Here is a 25,960-nt window from a genome sequence, read left to right on the forward strand (position 1 = left end):
AAGCCAAATGATGTTTTTAACACGCAAGCGCTGGACTAGAAATCCCTGTACTGTGCTGGTCCATCGGAATCCAGCCTTCATTCTCGACGAACCGACTCAGCGCATCTAGTCGAGGCGTCCAGTCAGCTGCTGCCTCTTCCCACATGCAGCCGCCGAATGGCAGGCCTCTCTTTACCATTTCCATGCAACCGTTTCCATCCATTCGTGACTGGGAAAATATGCATTTCCGTTCCATAGAACAGATGTGAAGAACTGCCTCGATCCACGCCCCCTTCCCCAACACGCCGAAGATGCTCGTAATGTCAAATATCGTCAGAAGTTATGTCGTCTACTGGGAAGCGCACTGCACGCGCTCGGCGCCGTGGGGACCATCCTCGTCATCCTCGTCCATCGAGCCAGCGCCGCCAAAGACCTTAGCCTGTGCGCTGTTGTCCAGATCCTCGAGGTCCGCAGGCTCGGTCATGGCCTCAGGGGGAGGCACGGTCTGCAGAGACGGGGCGGGAAGGAGCTTCTGGAGAGCCTCGAAGGCCGTCGCGTCGTCGGTCCAGTTCTTCTCAGGGAACTTGACGCTGAACTGGATGTACAGGTTTCCGAAGTCGTGGTGTCTCGGGGAAGGCATACCCTGGCCACGAACCATCTTGACAGCATCTACAGGTTGTTAGTTGGTCCGTATGGAAAACGACGGGATGGTAAAACATACCAGGCGCAATAGCTTCACCGGGCAGGATCTCAATGCTGAGCCACCTGTCGTCGAGGTGCTCAATGTAGATGGTTCCACCAGCCAGAGCAGTGACCAGCTCGATCTCACACTGATAGAGGAGGTCGTCTTCCTTACGGGTGAAGCGGGGGTGGGGCTTCTGCTCAATCTCGAAAACGACGTCACCGGCCTGGATGCCAGGGGCCTGGTCACCCTCACCACGGAACTCAACCTTGGTACCGCTCCTAACACCGCGGTCGACGTGAACGTGGAGAACCTTGCGGTCGACGATTGTCTTCTTGCCGTTGCACTGCTTGCAGCGGTCCTTGTCCTTGATGGTCTCACCCTCGCCATTGCAGTCGGGGCAGACGGTCTGGAAGCGCTGGATCATGGGACCCATCTGTCTCATCATGGTCTTCATGCCGTGGCCGTCACAGCCGGCGCAGCGCTTAACGGCGCCGTCCTTTCCACCGCGACCTTCGCACTTGGGGCAAATGATGGAGCGCTGAAGGGCAAGCTTGGAGATCTTGCCACGGTAGACGTCCTCAAGAGAGACCTTGTGAGTGTGGTGAATGGTGCGGGCCTTGGGGGGACCGCGGTTGGGCATACCACCGCCGCCGAACATGCCGCCGAGGCCACCGCCGAAGCTGCCACCGCCGAAGAACTGAGCGAACAGGTCCTCGGCAGCCATACCACCACCACCGCCGGCACCACCCTCAAGACCGGCCTCGCCATATTGATCGTAGATCTGACGCTTCTGGGAATCGGAAAGGATCTCGTAGGCGTGGGAGACCTCCTTGAACTTCTCTTCGGCCTCGGGGTTGTGGGCGTTCTTGTCTGTTTGCAGTCCGTCAGCAAGCTCCTGGCAGAACAGCGCAACTTGATTCACATACCAGGGTGGTACTTCAGGGCATTCGTCTTGTAGGCCTTCTTCAGTTCCGTCTCAGTCGCAGTCGGCGCCACCTGTCTCCCACGTTAATATTTCCGAACGACCATACAAAGAATATGCCGTGGGAACATACGCCGAGGGTGTCGTAGAGCTTCGTTTCCTTGACCATGGTGTATGTCGGTACAGTAGTCCTTATCTAAAACCTTGGCGCTGAAATCGGGATTTGGGGGGTAAGGGTCCTTGGAGGGGCCTGCGGAGTCGGAGCCTGTCAGCGAAAACGAACAGCCAGAGTTTTGTAAGTTTCGTGGCCTCTGGTCATCGAACTTGCTCTGCCTGTGCAATTTGTAGGGAGATGGGTTTGCGCAGGAAGGAGGCCTCGGTGTTGGGCGCAGCAGGAATCGCAGGTTAAGGCTGGCTGACCAGGGCGAACAGAGAAAGTGTATCCGCCACCTCGCCTTCACCTTGAGGTTTGCGCCGGCGGAAAGCAAACGAGAGAGGTTGCACACATACCTTCTGAAAATGGTCGGCACAACGTTGTCTGCGCAACTGGGTATCTGGTAAACGGGAAAGAGATGTTGCAGCGAGAAAAGTTGAAAAAGATTGAGGAAGGTCGAGGCCGGGCTGGGGGCAGGCAAATATTGATGCAATTCGTGGCGGGGAGCGAAAAGGGTGGAAATCTACCTGGGCTGAATGGACCGGCTACGCTAGTGACGGGACATTGGATTTTTCAAAATAAAGGGAGAAAGCAGGCTGCGAGTGCGGGTCGCCTTGCGCATTTCCCGCGCCCAAAGGGCCCCAATCTGAATCCCATGGAAAGGTGTAGAATGTTTTTGAGCCACAGTGGCGGTGCTGATGATGCAATACCTGCACCGTCCTGCCAGATCCGGTCCGAGGGGTCCAACAACCCTCCAACAACCCTCCAACGACCCTCCAGCAAACCCGAGGAGGACCCTGATCCGCTTGTCATGCTCCAGCTGCGCCGTAACATACCTTTGGGTGCTGGGCGCTGTTGGACCTGCCGCGGCACCCTCTGGGCAGGCAACCATCCGCCTGGGAGGCAGGCAAAATCCAGGCTTCTGCGTCCTGAAGGGTCTTTCACCGCGCAATCGCTCGCTGCGTCCAGCCTGAATGTCCTCCCCTAACCCGCCGCAGAGGCTATTCTTATCCCATGAATCCAAAGTACCCCTCTAACAATTTCGAGCAGAACTCTCTTCCCCACTCCCCGATCAAGTCTTAGCTAAGCGGGTCTGGATTTCTCATCCGTCATCGTTATCCACACCTTCCTGGGTGCCAGTGCTTCACCCACGGACTTTATTCCTGTCGGCGATAGGATGCCACGGAACACGGAACCCAATGGTTGTTCGGTATCAAACGTCGGCAGACGAAAGGACCGCCAGGCTACCCGTTAGTAGCTCTGGTCAGGATTCAATGGCGCCTCGAAGCTAGAAATGTGCCAGCAAACCGCCAAGCGAATACGTGCCTTCAGGTTCACGTTTCAACCCGGCTAATCAACTGTCTGAAGGGACCACCCGAAACTGCTGCAAAGCAATAACGGGACCCCCACGACATCGGTTCAACCTTCCACGCTCTCTGCCGTCTCTTGTCTTCTTTGACGTTGGGCTATTCAACGTGTCAATTCTCTTTGCGAAACGAATCCCCTTGCTGTCATGTCCCCTTGACCCAACTCACACCCCAAGGCAGGGCGTCCCGCATTGGTTGCGTGGGGCGGACATGTAACCCTCCTGTTCGCTGATCTCTTTGATCTAGTGTTTATTCTCTGATCTCGTCGCCATCTGCAAGCGGCGCGTATCTCACGACGCTCAGACGGTTGTCGTCCGAGGGACGGAATGACGCTGGGAAGAACGGTCAGGAACCGTCGTGTCAAATGCCGTCAGTGCTCAGATTACCAGGAAGAAAGCCATATTTACACTTGCCGAACAATCTCAACCATGGAATACTGGGCAGGGGTCCTGTATCATGTCCTGGTACATGAAGCTACCGTCATTGAATGAATTGGTTGCAGATTCTGCGAGCGGAACGGGCATTGTCCATGCTGGCAATTGTCTCCTCATTCACCACAGATTTGGGGTCATGGCTGCGAACCTACTGCATCAAATGGAAAGAAATCTTGTCAAGGATATGCCGACTCGGCCTAGGTATGGGTTATGGCATCTCAAGGAATGACTCTGTCGGAACGAGCCTTAACAGGTGCGGCGATGTGATTGAATGTCGAATTGAGATGGCGGGGCAAATCATCCATTCTTCAGGCTTCGTTGGCAACCAATCACGTAAGCCCAATATGAATGACAGACCGAGCAGTTACCCACCCCCGCGGCGGGCCATCCACCAGGGAAAACCACCACATTCCCATGTGCTGCTGGGCCTAATTCCCATGTCGTGACATGGCGTGTTTTTGCGTGTGCTTGCGACTGGCTTTTAGTACACATTGAAGCAAGAGAGAGAAAACAAAATGGAGCAGCCAGGATACGTACTTCATGCGCTCATGTCTTATCTCTTATCGAGGCTTGAGATAGATGTATTGGTTGTTGTGCGCCTCCATGATCGGGTTGTTGATGCCCCTCGGAGAAGCATCTTTCGGCTGGTTTACGTCTGGCGTGGAGGTGACGGCATCAGCCCATCCACGGGCCCAGACCACCAGAATAAATGGTTTGGACGTGAGAAGATATGCGATTCTCCCCATTACATCTAACATCATGGACGTCAATCAACATTTACATGACCCATCATCGACTTTTCGCGAGTCGTTTCCCAGTTGATTCTGTCCAGACTGTTGTACCTTCATGATTGGCGACTACATCTAACATGGATACCACCATTGATTTCAGCCCTTACCGTGCCGATGGCAAGCTCGTGAGTCAAATGCAATTTTATCTGGCGTCGAAGAAGATTCATTTTAGATCAGTACGGATTTGTTTGCGTCGTAACTGGCGCCGCCCAGCCCGTTGGGCAGGCTATCATTGAGGAACTGGCCGGTATGATTTCCCAACACCTATGCCATCATATCACTCATAAGTAGCCCTAACGCGCGAGAGCAGCACATGGCGCCGCTTCCATATACGGTCAGTCTTACAATTTGAGACCCTCTTCACGGCAATGGTTTATCTTGGGCTGACATTATCCAGCATGCGACAAGGCGGCCAGCGATGAAGGCTTCAAGCCTTTGGTCGACAATGTCCACATCGAGCACCCAAACACGAAAATCATCCCTTACCCCTTTGACGTAGCCAAGGAAGAAGAGACGCTTGTTCTTATTGACGAGTTACTTAACAACTTTGGGCGTCTCGATACATGGGTGTCATCGGCCGGCCTGCTGGGTCCTCCGTCCATCACCGAGACAACACCGGCAGACCTGCAACGCTGCCTCGAGGCGCATTCAATAGCACCGTTCTTTGCGCTCAAATACGCGCCTGCGGCCATGGCCAAGCTCACAGAGAAGAAGTCGTACCCCAATGCCGCGCCCAAGACGCAAAAGTACGGCAGCATCATCGTCATCGGCAGCGTGGCATCAACGTACGGCGGCTGCTGGGGCCCCGCATATGTGGTGGCCAGCCATGCTGCGCTTGGTGTCGTGAAGGCTGGTGTTGCGGTCTTGAAAGGCACAGGAGTGAGAATCAACTGCATCTCACCGGGCCAGATTGACATTGGCTTGGACTTGAACGGGGTACGAATGGGCACTTCGTGGTCGACAAGAGTGTGCTGACGAATTTGACAGATCGATCTCAAGGGGATGAACTCCCAGTTCCCCCCTGCAAGCCTCCAGACCCAAGAAGTGAGTTGACATCCTGATGTCAACCTAACAACTAATGACTGAGGCTCTGCAGGCTTCAAAGGCCACCATAGGTCTGGAAAGGCCAGGCAATCCACAAGAAGTGGCACGAGTAGCCGGATTCCTCGCATCGGGCTTCAGCTCCTATATCACGGGAGCAAATCTGGTTGTCGATGGCGGCGCGTCGTAAGTCCAACCCCGAGCGACAAGCCTCCGCGCGGGCATCTCCCTGCGCGAGGCGCACCCCGTGATCAAGGCCATTAGCTCATGGATTGCTGGATCGCTAGTGCCATGAACCCGCTTACGATTCCCATCGGCAAAGCCCACCCGTAATCTTTAGGCCATGAGGAATGAACGGACTGCGGGGTACTCGCTCCAGAGGCGCCGAGAACTGTGTGGTTGGTCATATGGGGAATTGCCCGTCCAATCCGGTGCCATCACCCGGGAATGTAGGTTGCCCAAGAAGGCAGGAAGTCTTGACGGGCATCTGCGATGGTTGGTGAGATGAGGTTTCGTTGTATCGCTTCGTTGCGGGTTCCGGTTCCAAAATTGATAGCAAATATGATTGAACTTTGGCAAACGCAAACGGATGTCGGAGACGGCCGCGGGGTACAGACCCCCATAAATGGAACATTCCAGTGGCAGCTTTCAGAAGGTGTCCCACCAAGTGACTGCCCCAACACACCTTCGCTCTAGCACCCGTGGACCCATCTGGTAAGCCATCGCACCCGAACATCAGCCAAGCTCACACGGACTCTCAGCATCTTAGACCAACTGCACATCATCCAGAGTCTTATCAACCCCACCCTTCCCGCAACCTCATCCCTTCCCTCTTCTTCCTTTCCTTTCTTCCCCTTTCTCGAATTTCGTCATGTCGTTCACTCCGGAAGTTTTCGATATTGCCAATGACTCTCAGACGGCGGACACGGCCAAGAATTACGGCCTGACGCCTGACCAGGTGAAGGAGCTGGAGAAGAGGGCAACCGCGGCCAAGGCGACGGCTTACTGCCCGTACAGCAAGTTCCGCGTCGGCGCAACCCTGTTGTCCAACGACGACAGATATACCGATGGAGCAAACGTCGAGAATGCGTCATACCCAGTCGGGACTTGCGCCGAGAGAGTAGCTTTTGGCAAGGCCATCACAGAGGGTATCCGGGGCTTCAAGGCTGTTGCTGTTGCCACCGACGTCGATGCCCCCTGCAGCCCATGCGGCATGTGCAGACAGTTGTGAGTCCTTTGTTTCTTGAAGCCTCCATCCAGCCATGTGGGTTTTTGGTAGTCGACCGCAGACTAATACACTTTAACAGCATTCGTGAGTTCGTTGATCTTGAGACCCCCATCCTCATGTTCAACAAAAACGGCAAGTATGTCGTTATGAGGCTCCAGCAGGTATGCTTTCCCCGCCATGATTCGGGATGATGAAATTGAATAGTTCCTGACCCAATCTTAGCTTCTCCCGCTCTCATTTGGTCCTGAGTTCCTCCCTCCCCCGGAGGTATTGGAGAAGAACTTGGCTAGTGGAGCTTAGAAGGCTAGCCCTCACACATATCACTGAGTGGTTCCCAATCTCATGAAGGGGCCCGGAATTATATGTGGTTGCGACGGCATAGCCAACTACATCTTCCATCAGAAAGGTGAAATAGATAACGAGTGGCTGGCGCAGGCGTTGTTACGGTGTGGGTGATTTGGAGTTGGGGCGGGTCGAGTCTGCAGGTCGTCGCTGGTTGGCATAAGCTGGTGTTAGGACGAAAGGTTTCGAATGCGTCGAAGTGATAAGGAAGCATGATTGAGAGATAATGAAATCTATGGCAGTTTCAAGAAACAATTTTTTCTTCTACTTATCAACCACCTTGTGTAATGCCCCCCTCATCTCACCTTTCCTAGCAATGAGGCTGCTCGTTGGAACTATCATTTCCTGGCAAACAGATCCAGGAACTGTCTTCGACCTAGCAGCAAATCAGAGTAATGTTGTGTGAATCTTTCAAGGCATAGAATTCTTGATCTTTGATGATCAAACTAAGCTTCTTGTTTTCCCTTTCCCGTTTCCTTTGCTGTTCACTTCCCTACTAACCCAGGGCCTGTGGATTGAACCTGGAATTGATTCTTGCCACGGCTTAGTATAGAAGGTAGACCGAACGTTCATGACATGTTACAATAAACAGTATACCTTGGGGCGGGATTCAGCTGAACTGAATCTCAAAAAAACAGAAACCCCTATATCACAACGTGCACACATCCCATCTGAACGCTAGCAACCCGGACGATACCTAGACACAAATGTCTGACTCATTTCATTACTTGCCGATGGTAAAGATATACACTTACATCTTGTAAAAGAGACCTTGGCCTCATCGTGTATTTCTAGCTGAGCATACTGTGTTTCGGATTCTTCATTTTTGCTCATGCAGCATCGGAAACGACCCGAGATTCTTTTTCCTGCGGCCCAACATTATATCACGCGGAACCACCGTGCGTCCTTACGATGGCCCGTTCATTTCGAACTCTTGGATGTCTGTAAATCTTGCGTATGACTTGCATGGGTCACAGCTTTCCTGATGTACTCGTAGCTTAAATCTTCCGAACATTATTATTCAAGATAGCAGGTGTCAAAAACCAGTCAAATTCCAGGATGACAGGAGCTCAAACGAATTATATGTGGCTCGCAGACGGGAAGCTAAGTAGATGATATGTTTTTTTTTGGAGGTCATATCAAAGCTGTGTGTTATCCAACATTTGGGCTACGTTGAGTATCTAGGACAATTTCACATATCACTCGCAGTGCAGCACAACGGATCCCTACATCTAACCTCGGTTTCTAACCCGCCGGAACGGAGAGCTAATATTCAGATTCATTCAAACTTGTACATTGCGTGGAAGGTAGTCACTTGCATACTAGCATCCATGTGTAAGTCAGCAAGCCAGTGACGACATGGGTGCGACGCCCCGAATTCACGCCCACACGCCCCCCTGTCATCCGAGGCGTCTCGATAATTGCATATTCGTTGTAGTTTCATCCAAACTCCGTTCCACTTCCTAGCAACCCTAACGAACTGCCCAAAACGAAACGAAACAGAAAAGGGGGTCTTGGAGGTCCAGGGAACGCAGCAGAGGGGGGGGAAGGGAGGCGAGGGACGGACGGCGGGAGAGAAGGGGCGATGGGCATGCACCAGGAAAGAAAGGGCAAACCGAAAAAAACCGGGTGGCAGCTTTTTTGAAACTTTTCCCCCTTTCCCCTCCACTCACTCGAAACCCTGATCGTGGTCTCAGGGCGAAAACAATTGGAAAAAAAAATTGTTGACGGCGACGTCGCGGCCTTGCGTCTGCGTGTTCTTTCTCGCGACAAGGAAGGAAATTTGTCACTGCAGGTAACGCTGATCTCCCCCTTCAAGCTCTCGCAGTCGCGCGCTCAAGGAACTGCATCTCTCTCCGAGATTGATGATGGCTTCAATTTTTCGCCGTCGCTCCGTTGGTGCGCTTTTGGCGGGGTAAAGGCGCTGTCAGTCGATCCCCCACCAAAAAAATTACGGCGTTTGTGTTGAGGGGTCCTCGCTCTGCTGGCCTGAGGGTTCAGCAGGCGAGGGCCCCTCTTTGCTCCCCGCCCTAGCCAGTCAGGGGAGACCCTTCATAAGTCGGGAAAAAACCGGCGTTTTCGCCTTCGGGCATTTGGTCAATTTGAAACGATACAGAGAAGATGTAAGCAAACCCAGAGGTCCCACGTTCGAGTCTAGGTGCGGTCACTAACAAACTCACAGTAGCATGGCCCCTGCACTAAGGATGACACGCTCAATCAAAGAGAAGCTACCAATTTTTTTGAGCTATTTTCTCTTAAGTAGTTTTTCTTTTCTTATTCTGTTCGTCTTCGTAGTTCACCTCCCACCCTAGCGACTTAAGTAGATCTTGTGATCCTTTAGACGCAGTATTTTTATTACAGCCATGTTGTAGTACGAACGCAAGCGCAAGGCAGTAGAAAACTGTCTAAGGCTGGCGTGGAGCAAAACACCATAAATGGTTGTGAATCGTTAGGTACGGACAGCACATCGAGCTCCGTGTGCTGTGGCCCGCCCACGTGGCGCTTTCACCCAGCCTCCCCTCATCTCCAGTCTCTCTATCTCCGTGCTCCGTGGGCCTCGCTGGCTTCTGGCTGGCTAGGTAGGCTGAAGTGTCACGATAAGGGCCGCCGTTAGCCCTGGCTTCTACAACGAACCCATGTTGTCTCAATGCACGTCGTGTAAACGGCTCGGCCACTTGCAAGCCTGTATGGTGGAACGAATAGAGGCTGATTCTCCATCTCGGCTGGGTAGAAGTCACCCTGCCACTCCCAAGTATCCAGCCTCGTGCATGCTCACCCCGCTTCCATCACATTGGCCTTTCGAGAAGGCAACGATGGATGGGGGACATGTAGGCTTGGTGGAGAGACGGGCCACATTTCAGACGAAGTTCACCATGCGGAGACGGCAGCGTATTTTAAATGCAGATTCATCGTGACGAGGCCCCTACGTACAGAGAGACACTAGGAAACTGAAAGTCAAAAACTAGAACCCTGCCAAATGATTCTTTTAGGTACCAGTCCGCCGCACCTTCGTGGTATTAAGGTGCCAATAGACTCGTGAGCCCTCCACATGCAAGCCAGTTTTCAATCCCACCCATGAGCCGGGGCGCGGCGTGCAACCAACCAAAGAAGCCAACCGCGCCCAGTGACTCGCTAGGTAGCCTTCCGCAATCTATCAACAAACAAAGTCCTGATGAATCTCGAGTAAACGCCCCCAACTGGTATGCCAGATCCGTGCGTGATCGATCGGCAGACCCAAGGGCTTAGTTCGTGAAAAGAGAGTAGTCGTATCCCGTGAAGCGTAACTTAGATGAGGTCGGCAACGTTCATGGGCATCTCCTCAATCTGGGTGCTGTAGAACTGCTCAATCTCTCTCATCATGCGGACATCCTCGGCGGTAACGAAGTTGATGGCAACACCCTTACGACCGAAACGACCACCACGACCGATACGGTGAATGTAGTTCTCACGGTTGGCGGGAAGGTCGTAGTTGATGACCAGGGAAACCTGCTGGACATCGATACCACGGGCCAGAAGGTCAGTGGCAATCAGGACACGAGAAGAACCGGAACGGAACTCCTTCATAATCAGGTCACGCTGAGCCTGGTCCATGTCACCGTGCATGGCAGAGACGGTGAAGTCACGGGCAGTGAGCTTGTCGGTGAGCCAGTCGACCTTCCTGCGGGTGTTGCAGAAGATGACGGCCTGGGTGATGGTGACGGTCTCGTACAAGTCGGAAAGGGTGTCGAGCTTCCACTCCTCCTTCTCGACGGCGATGTAGAACTGCTTGATACCTTCGAGGGTAAGCTCGTCCTTCTTGACGAGAATGCGGACAGGGTCGCGCATGAACTTGGTGGTAACCTCAAGAACGTCCTGGGGCATGGTGGCGGACAGAAGAACGACCTGGGTGCTCTGGGGGAGGAGCTGGAAGATGTCGTAGATCTGCTCGGTGAAACCACGCTACATTGGAGTGTTAGCAGGCAAATTTTTTCCCACGATAGTATTTGTAAGAAACATACGGAAAGCATCTCGTCGGCCTCGTCAAGGACGAACATCTTCATGCCGTCGGTCTTGAGGAAGCGGCGCTGGATCATGTCGTGAACACGGCCAGGGGTACCGACGACGACCTGGGGACCGTCCTGGAGGGCCTTCATGTCGTCGCGAACGCTGGTGCCACCAATGCAGGCGTGGCACTCAATGTTCATGAAGTCGCCGATGGCAACGACGACCTTCTGGATCTGCTGAGCAAGCTCACGGGTGGGGGCGAGAATGAGGGCCTGGCACTGCTTGACGTTGGAGTCGATCTTCTGGAGGACGGAGATGGAGAAGGTGGCAGTCTTGCCAGTACCGGACTGAGCCTGGGCAATGACATCGTGACCTGGGCATGGAGTGAGCAGAGTTTACGGCGCACCAGTAGGCGAAGTGACATACCCTTGATGACGGGCATGATGGCACGCTGCTGGATGGCAGAGGGACGCTCGAAACCGTAGGCGTAGACACCTGGCACAGGCGATGTCAGCAAATTGTCGATCGGTGAGGGTATTTCGACCCAATTTTGGGCGCGCGAAAAACATACCACGGAGGAGCTCCGACTTCAGGTCCATGTCGTCGAAGGAGTCAACGGTCTGGTCATAGTTGGACTCGATCTGGCCTGCGAAGAAGATTGTTGTTAGCGACTTGAAGTCTCTTGGAATGCGCTACATGCGAGAGAGGAGGGGAAGAGGCCGTGGTCGTGTTGGTGGGCAAGCGTCAAAATTCGCAGGGATGGCTCGCTGCGACGGGTAACGATGGTGAAGAAAACTGTCGCATCACTTACCCTCAGGCACGTCCTCAAGACCCTTGTCAGCCATGATTGCGGTGTTGTTTTTGGAAGAGATCTAGATCACAAGCACAGCTTGGGACCTAGAAATATCGTCGCGAAGGTGGGGTTGGGCGAGGGGCTGGAAAATTCGCAAACGTCTCGTTGGAGCGTGCGAATTATGTAGACGAAGCGAAGTCTAAGAATTAAATTCTCTTCTAGATTAGATGCTCTTGTCGATAAGCAAGAGCGAAACTGAATCTAGGAACAAAGTGCGTTTGGTTGTTCGTGGGGTGACGGTGCACGTTGATTGTTCGGTGGGAGGTGAAGTTTTTATCAGCGAGCTGCCAGAATTCTTGACCACGTAAAAAATTTCCTGGCGGCGGGCGGCTCCTCGAATTATGCGGTAAGCGAGGTGGCGCTAACGGAGTTGGCGGGCAGGCTGGTACCCTCCATAGCTGCACTGCGGCATGATTAGGGCACGCCCACCGTAGTGAATGGGCTGAAGTGCCCAAGGTGGCACCTGGGACTGGTTGAGAGCCGCGCTGGGAACACCGGAGATAGCTACTGCAGAGCACTAAGGGCGGCAACTGGACGACTGGCTGGCTTCTGACTTTTTTTTTCTTTTTTTTTTTTTCTGCGTCCCGCCCCCCAGACGCAGTGTGGCGGGATGCCTGCCCAAAAATTTCATCTAGGCATCTTCATGCATTAATTGAATCGTCTAGACATCTCTACCGGAGCATGTGCCTGCCACTCGTACCACCAGCGCCTGCGATGCTAGCCCAGTGACATGATTCCTGGTGCAGGTTTTGCAGCGCATGTCTCTTTCTCCGTTGTCACTGCCTCTTTACTTCCCCCCCCATTCTTCAGCCCATCTGCTTGCGTTTAGTTTCTCCAACGCCGCCCGCCGCAGGATCTACCTGCCTGTCTAGCTTGCTTTATTAGCAGCAGGCACATGCTATTGTTCCTGCCTTTCTCCTACAGCAGGAAACATGGCCAACGACAACCTTGTGTCGACCCAGGGACTTTCGTCCAATGACAGGATCAACGGCAACGCTGACACCAACGGTCATGGCTATGACTCAAAGCCTCTCGCGGATGCAGTCATGACCTCTGAGTCAATTCCAACTCATCCTTTGGGCGTGAAACCGCTGGGCAACCAATATCTCTCGGACCGTCCGAACGCTCGGAAACACATCGGAGTCTTCACAACCTTGCCCGATGAGGCTCTTATGATATTGCTGGAATACCTTGACCAAAGCAATTTGAGAAATCTCGGATACACCAGCAAGTTTCTTTATGCCTTCTGCCAGTCCGACGAGTTATGGAAGGCTCTTTTCCTCGAGTAAGTCCATGGCACAACTCGCTGTTAGCCAGCCCTCTACGAAAGTATAAATGGTGGCACCTTATTATCAAGTTTGGGACTACAAGACGCTGAGAGCTTTTGGTCATCAATTATTTATTATACCTGGTAGTGTGGTCATGGGGGTCACATATGACTTTGAATATGGGAAGGACAATGACCACCCGAATGGCCGCATCTGATGTGTTCTGGCTGACAGCATCCTGGTTGTGAATAAGGTCCGGCTAACAGGTGGTTAGGTCCCACAATTCGGGCAGATTCGACGGCAAGTGGCAAGGCACCTGGAGGTCGACTCAACTTGGACTGTCACCTGAAAAACGATGCAAGATTGATTGCAGTAACGTCTTCTCAGATGTCCTGCATAGGCCCTTTGTGTGCAGCCATGTGGACCTGACGCAGTTCACCTCGAGGATTCCAAAGAGTAATCAGATCCAGCGTATGGAAACACTGACTTACGAGGAGTTTGCTCAGGAATGGACTGAGGTGCCGTTTATTCTGACCAGCTACATCCAGACATGGCCTGTATGTCATGAGTGGACCATAGATGTCATTCTGCAAAAGTACAAGGATGTCGAGTTTCGCGCCGAGGCAGTTGACTGGCCTTTCTGGACGTACCACGAATACATGAAGAACAGCAATGATGAGAGCCCTCTTTACCTCTTCGACAAGAAGTTTGCCGAGAAAATGGGAATCAAGGTTGGCCATGAGGAAGGCGCGGCGTATTGGAAGCCGGAGTGCTTTGGGCCTGACTTGTTCGAACTGCTTGGCAAGGAGCGGCCTGCCCACCGCTGGCTCATCATCGGACCCGAGAGGAGCGGATCAACCTTTCACAAAGACCCTAACGGCACCAGCGCGTGGAACGCTGTTATCCAGGGAACCAAGTACTGGATCATGTTCCCGCCTACCGCACAGGTTCCAGGAGTCTACGTTTCAAGCGACAGCAGCGAAGTGACGAGCCCGCTCAGCATCGCTGAGTGGCTCCTTGAGTTTCATGATGAGGCGCGCCAGCAGCCAGGCTGCATTGAAGGCATTTGCAGGGAAGGCGAGATCTTGCATGTACCAAGCGGATGGTGGCATTTGGTCGTCAACGTGGAGAACGGCATCGCACTAACACAGAATTTTGTGCCCAAATCCACCTGTCTGTACCAGCTCACAGAAGTCTTGAGCTTCCTGAGAGACAAGGCAGACCAAGTCACGGGCTTTAAGCAGGAAGTAACGGACCCATACGGTCTGTTTGTCGAGCGGCTACGCCTGGACCAGCCAGAGCTGCTGGAAGATGCCATGCGAAACTTGGACAAGAAGACCAGCCAGAAGAAGAGAAAGTGGGAAGAGGCTGTGGGTGTACATGATACCGAAGCAAGCGGCGGGGGAGGCTTCAGCTTCGGATTCGGCGGTGACTTGGATGACGATGAAGTGTCATGAGGGAGGAATTGCGGACGCAACGTGCTCGCTGAGAAGCCGCCGTGCGTCTCTACAATTCAAACAGAGGCATAAGGTTACTGGTTAGCCGAACATCAAAAGCGATACTGATTTCTGATACTTGCACGTTGACGGGTGACAGAGCTCTATGGTGTTCCCGATTAATCAAGACACTACCATCAATACACGTGTGAAATCCGGGGCTGAGGTTAGTGTCACTGTCAGTAGGTAGATTGGACGAAGATCATCCAACCAGAGATCACATGGTCTTACCACTGCGGCAAGTATTAGCCATCACACTCTGTGGGACACGATATAAAAATGGGTTGGTGTGCCATGAGATGGCATAAGGGGTGCACAGTGACTGGCTGAGAGTGCAGGTGAAAGGATAATGGCCTTCCTTCTAACAGGTTCTCGGTGAAAGAAAACCTGCAACTCGCAGCCTTGGTTTCGGCGTCTCTCAGCTCGCACCCATTGTCATGGTTCAAGGCGCCTAGCTGGTCGCCTTGTTCTGCGGTAGTGTTGCTGCAGGTGGCCCAATCAGATGAGTTCATCCAAAGGCTCCAAATCTTGCACCGAGGGTTGTTTGTTTTTCGTGCCCTCGTCTTCGACTCCGCGGGCTTGAGCTTTGCGTGCCTGGCCTGCGCAGTCACGCAGTTTGGCAGTCAACTGTCATGTTCCCTTCGAGCCAGGAGACGTGGAAAAGGGGAGATCTGAGCCAACCTGGGCCAGACCCGGCGAACTGCCCGTTCCCTTTAATGAGGTGGTAAGTCTGAGAGAGGGGCCACCGCAGTGGAGGGAGCGACCCCACGCTCCAACCTTGATCGCTCACTGGACGGCCAGCTGGGGGGCTCCCCGCCCTGCGCTTCGGATTGGATGTCTGGAGGCAACTCAGGGGATACGTACCGCTGGGCTTTGATTTCACTGACACCGGGCCCCCAGTACCCCGACCCCCGGGAGCTGTTGGCGGCCTGCTGGTGTTGCTATTGCTGGCGCCGCTGCATCATCCCTTCCTCCACTGTCCACAGCAGTCGGTCAGGGCAGCTCCCCAGTGGAAGGTAATTATTGCCAGCACCACCTAGCACCGCAGCAGCACCTCTTCTCCAGCAGCGGGCACCACGCACGCACCCCAAAGAGATACCTGCCTGCGTTGCCTATCCTCCACCCACTCATCCGTACCTCTTCCGCTGCAGCAGCAGCGACGGCAGCAGCAACAGACAGCAATAGCGCCATAGCAGGCCCCCCCGTTCCCCAGCTGGTCCTAGTCATCAGCTGAAGCCTGAAGGGGGAAAGTAATACTTGTCGCCGCGTTTCCTCCACCATCCATACATACCATCATCTCCCGTCCCCCTCACGCGTGTCTTGCTCTTCGCCTTCCAACGGTCGGCAACAAAGCAGGCCAGAGCCAGAAGGGAAACCACAAACACACAAGGACCTGACGGCAACAGCTCGAGCTCGAGCTTCAAGTCTCCTTTGTGACGGAAGCATCAACCACCTCATTCAACCCGACAAGGAGCTCGAGACAATCCCTCCTCCGCCCCTGGCTCCGAAACCATGTGACGGAACCATCGAGTCCCGCCCACCATCTTCGCTCCCCGTCCCATCGCTATCCCGTTCGTCTTTCCTTCGATCACTCGTCGAGCACCTCACACACGGACACCAAGTCTCTAGTGCATCCTTTCTCTAGTAATACCGACGTTGCTCTTGCACGCACAACGCCCTCCTCGTTCGACCTCGTCCACCGCCGCCATACCTTACCGTACACGAAGGCTGACATCCCACGTCAACTCCAACGCCAACCCTCAGCCCTGCCTGCCACTGCCTCTGTCTGCCCGTCGCCTGCCTTACGTAGTACTTGCTCCACCCCAGACCGAAGACATACCATAGACTCGCTGCCTCGCCGCCTCGCTACCGGCTCCAAACCATACATTCGCAAACAATACATATTCTTTACCGCATCATACCTGCCTGATTCTGCCCCGAACGGGCTGCGTCTCGGTCCCAAACCGCGCAATCATGGTTTCCGACGAGCACTACGAGATCTGCCTCCCTATCCTCCAGGATGCCACCCTTGAGGACGAGGATAAAACGGATCAGCTGGAGGATCTACTCCGAAGCCAGACAAGCTTGTCTGGCCCTTCATTAGACAATGCGATTCTCGATGTGTTATGGCGATACCGCGATGGCGGCGGCAGCTCAACCTCGCCTCCTCCCATCCGCCAGACCATCCTTCGACGACCTTCGCCGTCCCCATGGCGCGGCAATGCCACTCCTCTCTCTGGCTCGCCACGCCTCGGGGTCAGTCCACTGGCCCCTCCCGGCTTCGTACCGTCTTTCTCGAGAACGAAATCGTCAGCCGCCTCTCCTTTTTCTTCGCCAAGGCCGTCTCCGAGACTCGCCTTCGCGACGCCCGTCATACCTAACAGCCCGAATCTGAACGCGTATGAGTTCGCCAACGATAGATCCCCTTCCCAGGAAACTTTCGGCGATTACCAGACCGAGAACGTAGAGTGGCTCGTTGCGGACGATGCTATAAGCATCACATCATCAGTCGGGACGTCGAGTGGTCTGAACGCTGCCGCTCCCGAGTTCTCGTCCATGTCATCGCAGCAGGCTGACATGTCTCCTTACGATATGCTTCGCTCTATACTCGGTCAGACGAGAACCGACGATGAGATTGAAGCTGCTCTTGCGCTACATGGGTACGACCTGAGCGCAACGATAGTGTCCATCATGGAGAGCCAGGCGCAAGAGAATGGATTCAGCGCTGCGTTGCACCCTGATGACTCCAAGACTTCTCTTATTGGCAAAGCTCTAGCTGCAGAAGGCCGCCCAACCACACCTGCTGGTGGTCAAAGATCAGGGGTCATTTGCAAGTTTTACATGTCGACCGGACAATGCCTTCGGGCTGATTGCCGATTCAGCCATGACCTGAGTAATCACCTTTGCAAGTGAGTTGACATATTCTAAACTTTCAACAAAGCGATGACTAACAAGATGTTTAAAGATACTGGGTGATGGGAAATTGCTTAGCTGGCGAGACTTGCATCTTCTCTCACGACCCAGCGCATTTGATGAACAAGCTTGCGTTGGATGGCTCCAGCACTCCGCCAACAAAGCAAGCCAATAACCTGGACTTAAACTCTTTTCCGGCACTTCCCCCGGGCACCCCGGAACATCTCGGTGGTTTCGCTGGAGGTGTTAACATCACTGTTGGAATCACACCTCCGCCTGGTTTGAAGCCCTTTTATCAAGACCAAAGCCCAAGGCCCCGATCTCGTCCTGGAAGCCGACACCAGCAAGCAAGGGAACCTGTAGCCCCGTCGCTGGACGACGCAGACGCTTTCCCCACGCTTGGCTCAGCTGCAGCAAAGCAAGGCAAGAAGCATCATGGAAAGCGCGGTGGACACGGGCATAATCACAAGGAAAACTTTGGCCCTAGTTCTCTGGCTGAAATCGTCAAGATGTCGCCCTCTCCGAGCTCGGCTTCCCTTCGCCAAGATACGAAGAAGCTCGGTCGAAATGGGAGCTCCACGAATATCCGAAATGGAGAAAACAGTGCCGCGGCGCAGGCAATTCCTAACCCTAAACACATTCCCTGGCTAGAGACCGGGGAGCGCGCCAACAAGGCATACCTCAAAGCCAGACAAGAGGCCATCAAGCATGGCGGTCTGCGCAACAAGTTCCTTCAGAGGTGAGTCAAAATCAGGGTCAGCGGTCCAAGGGAAGAGCTAACCATTTACCCAGCGCCGCGCAAGCTTGGAACCGCAATGACGCAAGGGCTGCCAAAGCCCTGAGCCTCAGAGGTCAGAGCGAAAACGACCTCATGCGAAAAGCTCATAGGGAGGCTGCTCGTGAGTTGTACGAGGAGCGTAATAAGGGCAACGCGAACAGCTTAGAAATCTACGTCGACCTCCATGGACTTCACCCTGAGGAAGCAGTAGAGTACCTAGAGCGGGTGTTGATGGAGAATGTTAAGGAGAGCAGATCGATCTACGCCATCACAGGTACCGGGCATCATAGCAAGAACGGCAAGGATAAAGTGGGTAAGGCAATCCGCAACTTTTTGAATGAGTGGAGGTACGCCTACCGCGAATTCTCCGTTCCAGGCGACCGCAACAACATGGGAGGGATTCTGGGCATTGATGCTCGAAGCTACGACAAGTCGTTGGCTCGCGAAGGGACGTCGAGTGCGGATGAAAGCAAGGAGGAGGTTGACATCCTGAGTCAAGGAGTGGAGATCGGGGATGGTAAGGTTAGGCTCCTGGTGAGGGACCCTCCCAAGGGTCCTAGTGGGCGGCGATGACGAAAGTAGAAAGAAAGAAAAGAAACTAGAAAGAACGAGTAGAAATGTCAGAAAGACGCTCCAGGAAGCAGTCTCCCCTTTTTTCAAATCTTCGAGTCGGCACCTAGCATGTAAAGCGTTTGGCAGAATGCGGCGGTCGTTGAGTGTAAGGTGCCGGGTACATAGAAGAGCCGCTTCGTCCTGAAGTTCATGCAGGGAAGGAGCATCGAAAGCTTCCAGCTTGTGTGGAGCCCCTACACTGACTGACTGCACCGGGCTTTGGGGCGGATTTAGGCCGGGCGCTCGGTCGGCAGGCAAACCGAGCCGGACGGGATGCACAGCTGTCGCTGTCGCAGCTTGCCGCCTGCCTAGTGCCGCCTGCTGCCTCTGGCAATTGCCCTTTTGGGGACGTGCGGACATGCATCGAGCCCCCCCTGTATGCCAAGCGATTGAAACCGTCCGCAGGAACGTGAGACACCTTCACTGCGTTTGCCTATGAAACGTTCCTTTCCCGTTTAACGCTCTAAGCTGCATCTTCAGTCGCCTCGCCCGTTTGCTTTTGTTGAGGTTCCTCATCACTAAGTTTGCAAGCTGTCGTAATATTCGACCTGCCCGTTTTGCTCATACTTTTGAGAGGCGCAAACTTCCAGAAGCTGTGGAATCCTAGTGAGATTGGTAGGTACCCAGTTGCCAGTCCACCGCGCTTGAACGGGACCCGCGCGTCGTCGATCGAGAATAGAAACCTTGGCTGACACTACCACCTTTTGCGCAGCTGTGCCAGTGGCTTAGCTTACCTCATCGCTTGTAGGCTTGCAAGTAAGCGCTTCGAACGTCGCGACTGCCGTCTCGTCCGTTCCTCAAAGCTCTCCCCCACACCTCATCCTAGTGTCCTTCTTCCTGTTTTGTTTCCATTCGAAATGGCTAGATGAGTGCCGAGCCAGTCAATTGCGAATCACACCTAGACTAGAACAACGAACCCCTCGATCCGCCCGACTGCCCCGCGGCATACCTCATCCGGAGGCTCCGGTCCCAACCCAGTAAACCGACCGTCCACGATGCCGGCCGACTACGAGTCCGCAGCGCGGGCGCTTTCCATCTCCCCGAATCCTTCATCCCCAGAGAACGACCGCAGCGACATCCGCCCGCCATGGTCCACGTCGCGATCATCCCGCCGCCTGTCCAGCGCCCGCTTTGGCAACCGTAAGACGACCGCCCTCTCAGCCGTCAACCGTGCGATCCAGTCAGCAGTCAAGACCGGTAACAGGTTATGGACCATGTACCTCGGCCTCTCCCCCGTCCAGCGTGTTGCGGTCGCAGTATTCCTGCTCGTCGTCAACGTTCTCGGCCTGCTCTTCCTCATCTACTCGCACGCAATCTTCAAGTGGCTGGCCCCGGTATCACAAAAGTGGAGGGCGCTCCCGGGAGGATGGCTGATTATCTGGGCCTTTACGTTCATGACTGCCTTCCCGCCCATGATTGGGTACAGCACGGCCATTTCCGTGTCGGGGTTCGTCTATGGCTTCCCGCTGGGTTATCCGATTGTCGCGACGGCGACGGTGGCGGGCAGCCTGACGGCGTTCTATACAAGCCGAACGATATTCAGCAGCTACGTCCATAGACTGGTCGGGCAGGATCATAGGTTCATTGCGCTGGGACAGGTACTGAGGAAAGACGGCATAAAGATGTTGACGGCTGTGCGCTTTTGTCCCTTGCCGTACAGTTTGTCCAACGGCTTCCTTTCGACCATCCCCTCGATCAAGCCGTGGGCTTTCGCAGTCTCGACAGCTCTGGCAAGGTAAGCCCCCCCTCTCCCCTACATGTCTGGTCACAATGCGACGACTAACATCAAATAGCCCCAAGCTGCTTGTCCACGTCTTTATCGGCAGCCGCCTGGCCCTCCTCGCTGAAAAAGGCGACGAGATGTCCGCCGGTGGCAAGGCCATCAACTATATCTCCATGATCCTTGGCGGCGCCGTCGGTCTGGTCGTCGGCTACGTTATCTACAACCGCACCATGGCTCGCGCCGCCGAGCTGGCGCTCGAGCAGGCCGAGTCCGAGGGCGCCGTAGCCCCCGGGAGAGAAGGAGCGCCGGATTACTTTGACGTCGAGGCTGGCCTCGTTGACCCCGAGGACGTCGCTGCGCTTATGGACGACGACGACATTTCGCTCTGGGCCCGCGAGGCAGTGGATGACGAGGAGACCCAGGTCGGCGGGTATTATGACGATGACGACGATGACGACAACGGAGATGGTCTCAAGGGGCAAGGGACAAGACACAAGGGTGACGATGACCGGGATGAGGAGAGCACCGGGTTCAAAGATGCGGATTAAGGTGTGTGTCGTTCTCTACGCCGATCGTGGTAGACATAGAACTGGACTACTAGACATAAGGCGCATCATGAAATTGAGTAAAATGAACGTAGCCAGGGACTCAACATGTGAACGGTTTCATGACCAAGTATCTCATATTTTGTGTCTCGTGGTATCATACGGACGAGTTCTGTCTGCTATCCCCTGCGTCCAATCATCCCTTTTGCCCGGACTTCGTCAACCTGTACGTAAAACTCGTGCTACACCACGGAAGCTCGAAGGTGAAATGAAGCAATGTGTCAAGAGTCCCATCCCAACGCCTTCGCTAAAATAAGACAAACGCCTCCATCCCGATATCAAAACCGACTGTTGTAATTGCGTGTGAGAGGAAAATGTCATGGGGAACGGCGGAAAAAGGATTATTGCCGTCCCTGAAAATGCTGCATGAATTGTATCGCTTGCTCAATAGGGTAACCGATGAAGACAGGTCCTGTGAACACCATCTGAGGGACGCCGCCAGCGAGGGGTTGCTTGTATGCGTCTAGAGGCGGGTTGATGAAGGCTGGCTGAGGCGGCGGAGGACTGTGTGAAGTCTGGGGCTGGGGCTTGACCGGTGTTGATGGGAGTTCCACCGGGTCTGGCTCAGGCTCCGGATGCACGAAGGTCTGCTCGCCGGTGTTGGGCGTTGGAGAGGTGAAGCCCATGGCGGCCAGCTGAGCATGGTCAAACGGGCATTTACCTCCGGCCTTTGGGGCAGACCCGGCGTGGTCGCTCGTTCCGTTGGGCATGAACATGGGCGGCGGCGGTGGTGAGACGGGTCGGGGGTCTTCACGGGGCGCGGCCATTGCCGCCATCTTTGTGTGGTCAAAGGGACACTTGCCAGTCTTCGCCGGGGTGTCCTCTGGTGTCTCCCCGACGTCTGTGCCAGATGGCATGAAGACGGGAGCAGGTGGCGGCGACATGGGAGGGCGTTCGTCGTCATCCAGGCCGTTGCGCTCGTACACTGGAACCGAGATGCCCCACGGTCGGCTAGGTGACTCGCCTACCCGAACCTCCTTCAGGGGCCGATCGAAGTGACTCTGCCGCGCCTCCTCGGCATCCTCCAGCGCCGGCAGCGACTGTTCGGCATCGTCAGTGGCGGTAGCAGTGACGGCCTTTGCCCAGTTCTCAACCCTCTCATTCGATGCCCGATCAATCTCTTCTTGCTCCTGCTGAGACGATGGCAGCATGGGCTGGTGCAGCGCACTAAGTCCTTGTATCATGTTCACCAGGTTGCCGTACTTTGCATCGAGCTTCTTGATCTGCACTTCGTTCTTCTGATATCTCCTCACGCAGACCTCATGGCTGCGAGGCAGTTCGTGCTTGTGTGTTTCGACGTAGTGCGCAATCTCTTCGGGGGAGTGTTGATCGAGGTAACGGATCGGGCACTTCGCGGGCGAGCCGCCGTTGGCAGCTGCCTGAGACGTGGATTCTTCCAGCATAGCAGCGCAAATGGGGTCGGCGGAGTGGTGTGGCGTGGGGTCCTGCGACCCGTTTTCCGCGCTTTGCGCATCACCCTCGACGGCGCCATCCACCTCCGCCGTCTTTGGTGCGGAGAAAGGACATTCCAAGTGTCCCTTCTTGCCCTCGATTGTAAAGTCCTGCTCGAGCACAGTCGACATGGAGGTTCCGGTTTCGGCTTCACGGGAAGAGGTCTGTCTGCTAGAGTCGCTCGTCTTGCTCGTTTCGCCGACGGACGACAGTTGTTGGGCGACGCGCCGGCCGTCTCGGATGATGAGTGCGATTTGGTTCCGGGTATCCAGCTTATTGCGCTTCGGGAGAGGGACTGCTTGGGAAGCTTCTTCGAGAGATGGATTTGCTAGTTCGGGAGGCAGCTGTAGCTTTGCCAGTACTTGTGAAATTTCGGGAGCAGCAGGTGCATGTTTGTCGGCGAGGTATTGGTACTGAAGGCACTGTCGGGTCAGCATGAGTTATCACCGAGGCTGGCCGGACGACGAAGCAAGAGACATGGAGTCGCAAGTCAGGAAATGGTAAAAAGTGGTCGGTCTTTGCTCCTAAGTAGTACAGAGGAGCTCTTGATCTAGAGCTAAGGTTGCTCATCATGCAAGGCAAGGGAAGGGGTGCGTGTGTGAGAGTGTCGCATGGCGCCGGGGCGGCGGCTGACAAACCCACTCGCGTGTGTTTCGAGGGTTCTCCGTACCTGTTCGTGAGCGAACCTGAGCTTGTGCTCCAGGATCGTCTTCCTGTCGGTCAGGATCTGGACTTCATCGGCGAGGGCGTTGAAAGAATCAACCAGCGTTTGGGTGAGATGTATGTAATTCATCCCACTGTTTGTGACTTCGCGATCGGAGCATGTGGGATGTGGCATGAAGGGGCGGAGGGACGTCTTTGATGTTTGGAGTGATGGGGAGACTTTCGTTTCGCTAGTCATCTTTGCCGCCAGCACGCTTGTCCCCCGGACAGTCAGTCACAGTGGGAAGGGCGACGGGGCGCGCGCGGTCCATGGGCTTGTAGTCCCGACCATATTTTGCCGAGCCGAGCAACGCTTCGGATCCTGGGCGTGGGGGCTGATGTCATTGGCTGGCTATCGGCGCTAAGCTTATGTAAGAGGTCTAGACCGAGCTGTACCTCGAAGAAAGTGAGCCTATCAAACCATACCTACTAGGAAGGCCATATTTACCAAAACCTCAACCAGGGCGAAGCCAAGGAGAATTTAGTTGCTTTCAAGACTGTCTACAATTCGGACTCATTGCGTCGTCCCTGGTATGTAACATAACATGGGCTTTCGGCATTGGGTTTTGTCAAATCTCCTGCCTGAAGCACATCAAAACCGACTTAAGACTAAGCTAGCTAGCCAAGTGAGTGATGCTAGCAGAGCTTAGAATCACTTGGTATTTATTACATGCTTCCAGGGTGCATCAAAGGACGACATGAAGCTACTCATGCATTTCCGGCCTTGTTCTTGCACAGTTTCGACAAACGTTGATTTTTGATCATGCTTACCCGCAAGAGATAATTGGTAGGATCTAACGAGACTACAGCAAAGCATATTTACTGGAAGGACATCCAAGAAGATGAAGTTTCGAGGCAAGAAGCAGCTTGTGGGGTTGGAGCGGGAAATTGCACTGTGTCCTCCGGCAAAGGTCGCCGCTGCTTACACTGTGCGAAAGCCCCAGTTGCCGTTCTGAGAAGGTGCGACGTCTCACTGCACTTATCTCATTCAACGACTGCGCGGGGTTGCCAAAGTCGCTCAAACCATCGAACTTACAATCTGCCACGTCAAGCATTCTTCTCTGCAAAGATCAGTCTAGTACTTTCTGTATCTTTCCTTGGGGGTTTTCAGTCCCATCATGGCGTCCAAAGTGATCAATGCAGCAAAGCTGCTGAGCAAGAGATCCCATGTCATTCCAGGTAAGTTCACCCAGATACCATTTCCTCGCGTCTTATACGCATAGAAACAACACTAACGCACCTCCAAGGGCAATTCCTCGTATCGGAACTCTTCTTTGAGGTACCCAAGGACTACAACAACCAGTCTGCAGGCGTCCTCAGGCTCTTCGGCAGAAGTGTCACCAAGCACGAGAGACCCATAGTTGCCCCGACTGAGTCTGAGAAGAGGCAAGCTGAGCAAAAGCCATGGATGGTGTTCCTGCAGGGAGGACCCGGATTTGGCAATCCAGAGCCTCAAGACAGCCCTGTCACCCATACCGCACTTGATCGGGGATATCAAGTTCTGTTCCTCGACTACAGAGGCGTCGGCCTGAGCTCGCCCGTGTCAGCTGCTGCTCTAGCACTCCATGGCGATGCTCAGAAACAGGCCGATCACCTCAAGCTGCTTCGTCAAGACAACATCGTCAAGGACTGCGAAGCCGTGAGGGCCTACCTCACAAAGGATTTCCCGGAGGAGAAGAAGAAATGGTCCCTTTTCGGACAGTCTTTTGGTGGTTTCGTCATTCTGACATACCTCTCCAAGTACCCCGAAGCTTTGCGCGAGTGCTTCCTGACTGGCGGCCTTGCCCCCGTTGGCAAGAAACCGGAGCAGGTCTACGAAGCAACCTTCAAGAAAGTCATGGAGAGGAACCACGCATACTACGAGAAGTACCCTGAGGACATTGAGAATGTCCATCAGGTGGCCCGGTTCATCCAGGAGAAGAAAAAGATCAATCTACCTGGTGGCGGCTTTCTCACTGTTCCTCGGCTGCTCACCTTGGGACTCGCATTCGGCGGCCACGGCGGTCTCGATTCTGTCCACAGCACGGTTCTCAAGTTGAAGACAGACCTCGAGAATTTCGGCTTTTTCACCCGCTCAAGCCTCTCCGATATTGAGAACGCCACAGGATTCGACAACCACATCATCTACGCTATCCTCCACGAGGCCATCTACTGCGAAAAGCCAGGCTGGGCTTCTGACTGGGCGGCTTACCGAGTCGGCAAGTCCTTGGAACAGTTTTCCTGGTTGGCACAAGAGCCTATAATCTCCGAGGTCGCTGGGCCTCCCCTCTTCTTCTCTGGAGAGATGATTTTCCCGCTGCACTTCGAAACGTACCCGGAATTGATTGAGCTGCGCGAGGTCGCCGAGATTCTTGCCAAGTTTACTGACTGGCCTGAGGACCTGTACGACCACGAGCAACTTCGCAACAACGAGGTTCCTGTATATGCCGCCAGCTACATTGACGACATGTACGTCGACAATCAATTCGCCAGGGACACGGCGGCCCTAGTCAAGGGTTGCAAAGTATACGAGACGAATCAGCTGTACCACTCTGCGCTGCGCTCCAAGACAGAGGACGTGATGAGGGAGCTCTTCAAGCTGCGGGACAACCCTATTGACTAGTCTATTCTCCCCTACATGTCTACGATGCC

General features: G+C 54.3%; 9 protein-coding genes across 9 annotated transcripts; 6 read left to right on the plus strand and 3 right to left on the minus strand.

Annotated features, from left to right (window-relative positions):
* Positions 1–328: 328 nt before the first annotated feature.
* mas5 (Mitochondrial protein import protein mas5) lies at positions 329–2,632 on the minus strand (the record flags this gene model as incomplete). Its single annotated transcript, XM_032032099.2, has 7 exons — positions 329–648; positions 701–1,534; positions 1,591–1,660; positions 1,720–1,746; positions 1,790–1,836; positions 2,097–2,140; positions 2,577–2,632. 7 exons carry the CDS (start codon positions 2,630–2,632, stop codon positions 329–331), a joined length of 1,398 nt encoding a protein of 465 aa, XP_031888432.2.
* A 1,777-nt stretch (positions 2,633–4,409) lies between these two features.
* fabG-12 (3-oxoacyl-[acyl-carrier-protein] reductase FabG) lies at positions 4,410–5,706 on the plus strand (the record flags this gene model as incomplete). Its single annotated transcript, XM_032032098.2, has 7 exons — positions 4,410–4,457; positions 4,510–4,579; positions 4,643–4,666; positions 4,730–5,268; positions 5,320–5,376; positions 5,429–5,559; positions 5,661–5,706. 7 exons carry the CDS (start codon positions 4,410–4,412, stop codon positions 5,704–5,706), a joined length of 915 nt encoding a protein of 304 aa, XP_031888437.2.
* Positions 5,707–6,244: 538 nt separating this feature from the next.
* CDA (Cytidine deaminase) lies at positions 6,245–6,901 on the plus strand (the record flags this gene model as incomplete). Its single annotated transcript, XM_032032097.1, has 3 exons — positions 6,245–6,600; positions 6,681–6,762; positions 6,824–6,901. The coding sequence occupies 3 exons, from the start codon at positions 6,245–6,247 to the stop codon at positions 6,899–6,901; spliced, it is 516 nt and encodes a 171-aa protein (XP_031888438.1).
* Positions 6,902–10,228: 3,327 nt separating this feature from the next.
* On the minus strand, positions 10,229–11,772 carry TIF1 (ATP-dependent RNA helicase eIF4A; the record flags this gene model as incomplete). The annotated part of the gene is made up of 5 exons (XM_032032096.1): positions 10,229–10,882; positions 10,942–11,300; positions 11,354–11,422; positions 11,499–11,573; positions 11,739–11,772. The coding sequence occupies 5 exons, from the start codon at positions 11,770–11,772 to the stop codon at positions 10,229–10,231; spliced, it is 1,191 nt and encodes a 396-aa protein (XP_031888435.1).
* Positions 11,773–12,712: 940 nt separating this feature from the next.
* CGGC5_v000751 (F-box protein) lies at positions 12,713–14,505 on the plus strand (the record flags this gene model as incomplete). Its single annotated transcript, XM_032032095.1, has 2 exons — positions 12,713–13,065; positions 13,323–14,505. 2 exons carry the CDS (start codon positions 12,713–12,715, stop codon positions 14,503–14,505), a joined length of 1,536 nt encoding a protein of 511 aa, XP_031888436.1.
* A 2,013-nt stretch (positions 14,506–16,518) lies between these two features.
* CID7 (Polyadenylate-binding protein-interacting protein 7) lies at positions 16,519–19,576 on the plus strand (the record flags this gene model as incomplete). Its single annotated transcript, XM_032032091.1, has 5 exons — positions 16,519–17,453; positions 17,510–18,196; positions 18,250–18,752; positions 19,379–19,462; positions 19,560–19,576. The coding sequence occupies 5 exons, from the start codon at positions 16,519–16,521 to the stop codon at positions 19,574–19,576; spliced, it is 2,226 nt and encodes a 741-aa protein (XP_031888250.1).
* A 266-nt stretch (positions 19,577–19,842) lies between these two features.
* tvp38 (Golgi apparatus membrane protein tvp38) lies at positions 19,843–21,118 on the plus strand (the record flags this gene model as incomplete). Its single annotated transcript, XM_032032090.1, has 2 exons — positions 19,843–20,582; positions 20,641–21,118. 2 exons carry the CDS (start codon positions 19,843–19,845, stop codon positions 21,116–21,118), a joined length of 1,218 nt encoding a protein of 405 aa, XP_031888249.1.
* A 398-nt stretch (positions 21,119–21,516) lies between these two features.
* Positions 21,517–23,528, minus strand: CGGC5_v000754 (uncharacterized protein; the record flags this gene model as incomplete). Its single annotated transcript, XM_032032089.1, has 2 exons — positions 21,517–23,040; positions 23,298–23,528. 2 exons carry the CDS (start codon positions 23,526–23,528, stop codon positions 21,517–21,519), a joined length of 1,755 nt encoding a protein of 584 aa, XP_031888248.1.
* Positions 23,529–24,447: 919 nt separating this feature from the next.
* pip-3 (Proline iminopeptidase) lies at positions 24,448–25,931 on the plus strand (the record flags this gene model as incomplete). Its single annotated transcript, XM_032032088.1, has 2 exons — positions 24,448–24,508; positions 24,577–25,931. 2 exons carry the CDS (start codon positions 24,448–24,450, stop codon positions 25,929–25,931), a joined length of 1,416 nt encoding a protein of 471 aa, XP_031888247.1.
* Between the last annotated feature and the right edge of the window lie 29 nt (positions 25,932–25,960).

The sequence above is a fragment of the Colletotrichum fructicola genome (assembly GCF_000319635.2).
Source record: "Colletotrichum fructicola Nara gc5 chromosome Unknown KSG_Nara_v1_contig01, whole genome shotgun sequence".
NCBI lineage: Eukaryota > Fungi > Ascomycota > Sordariomycetes > Glomerellales > Glomerellaceae > Colletotrichum > Colletotrichum fructicola.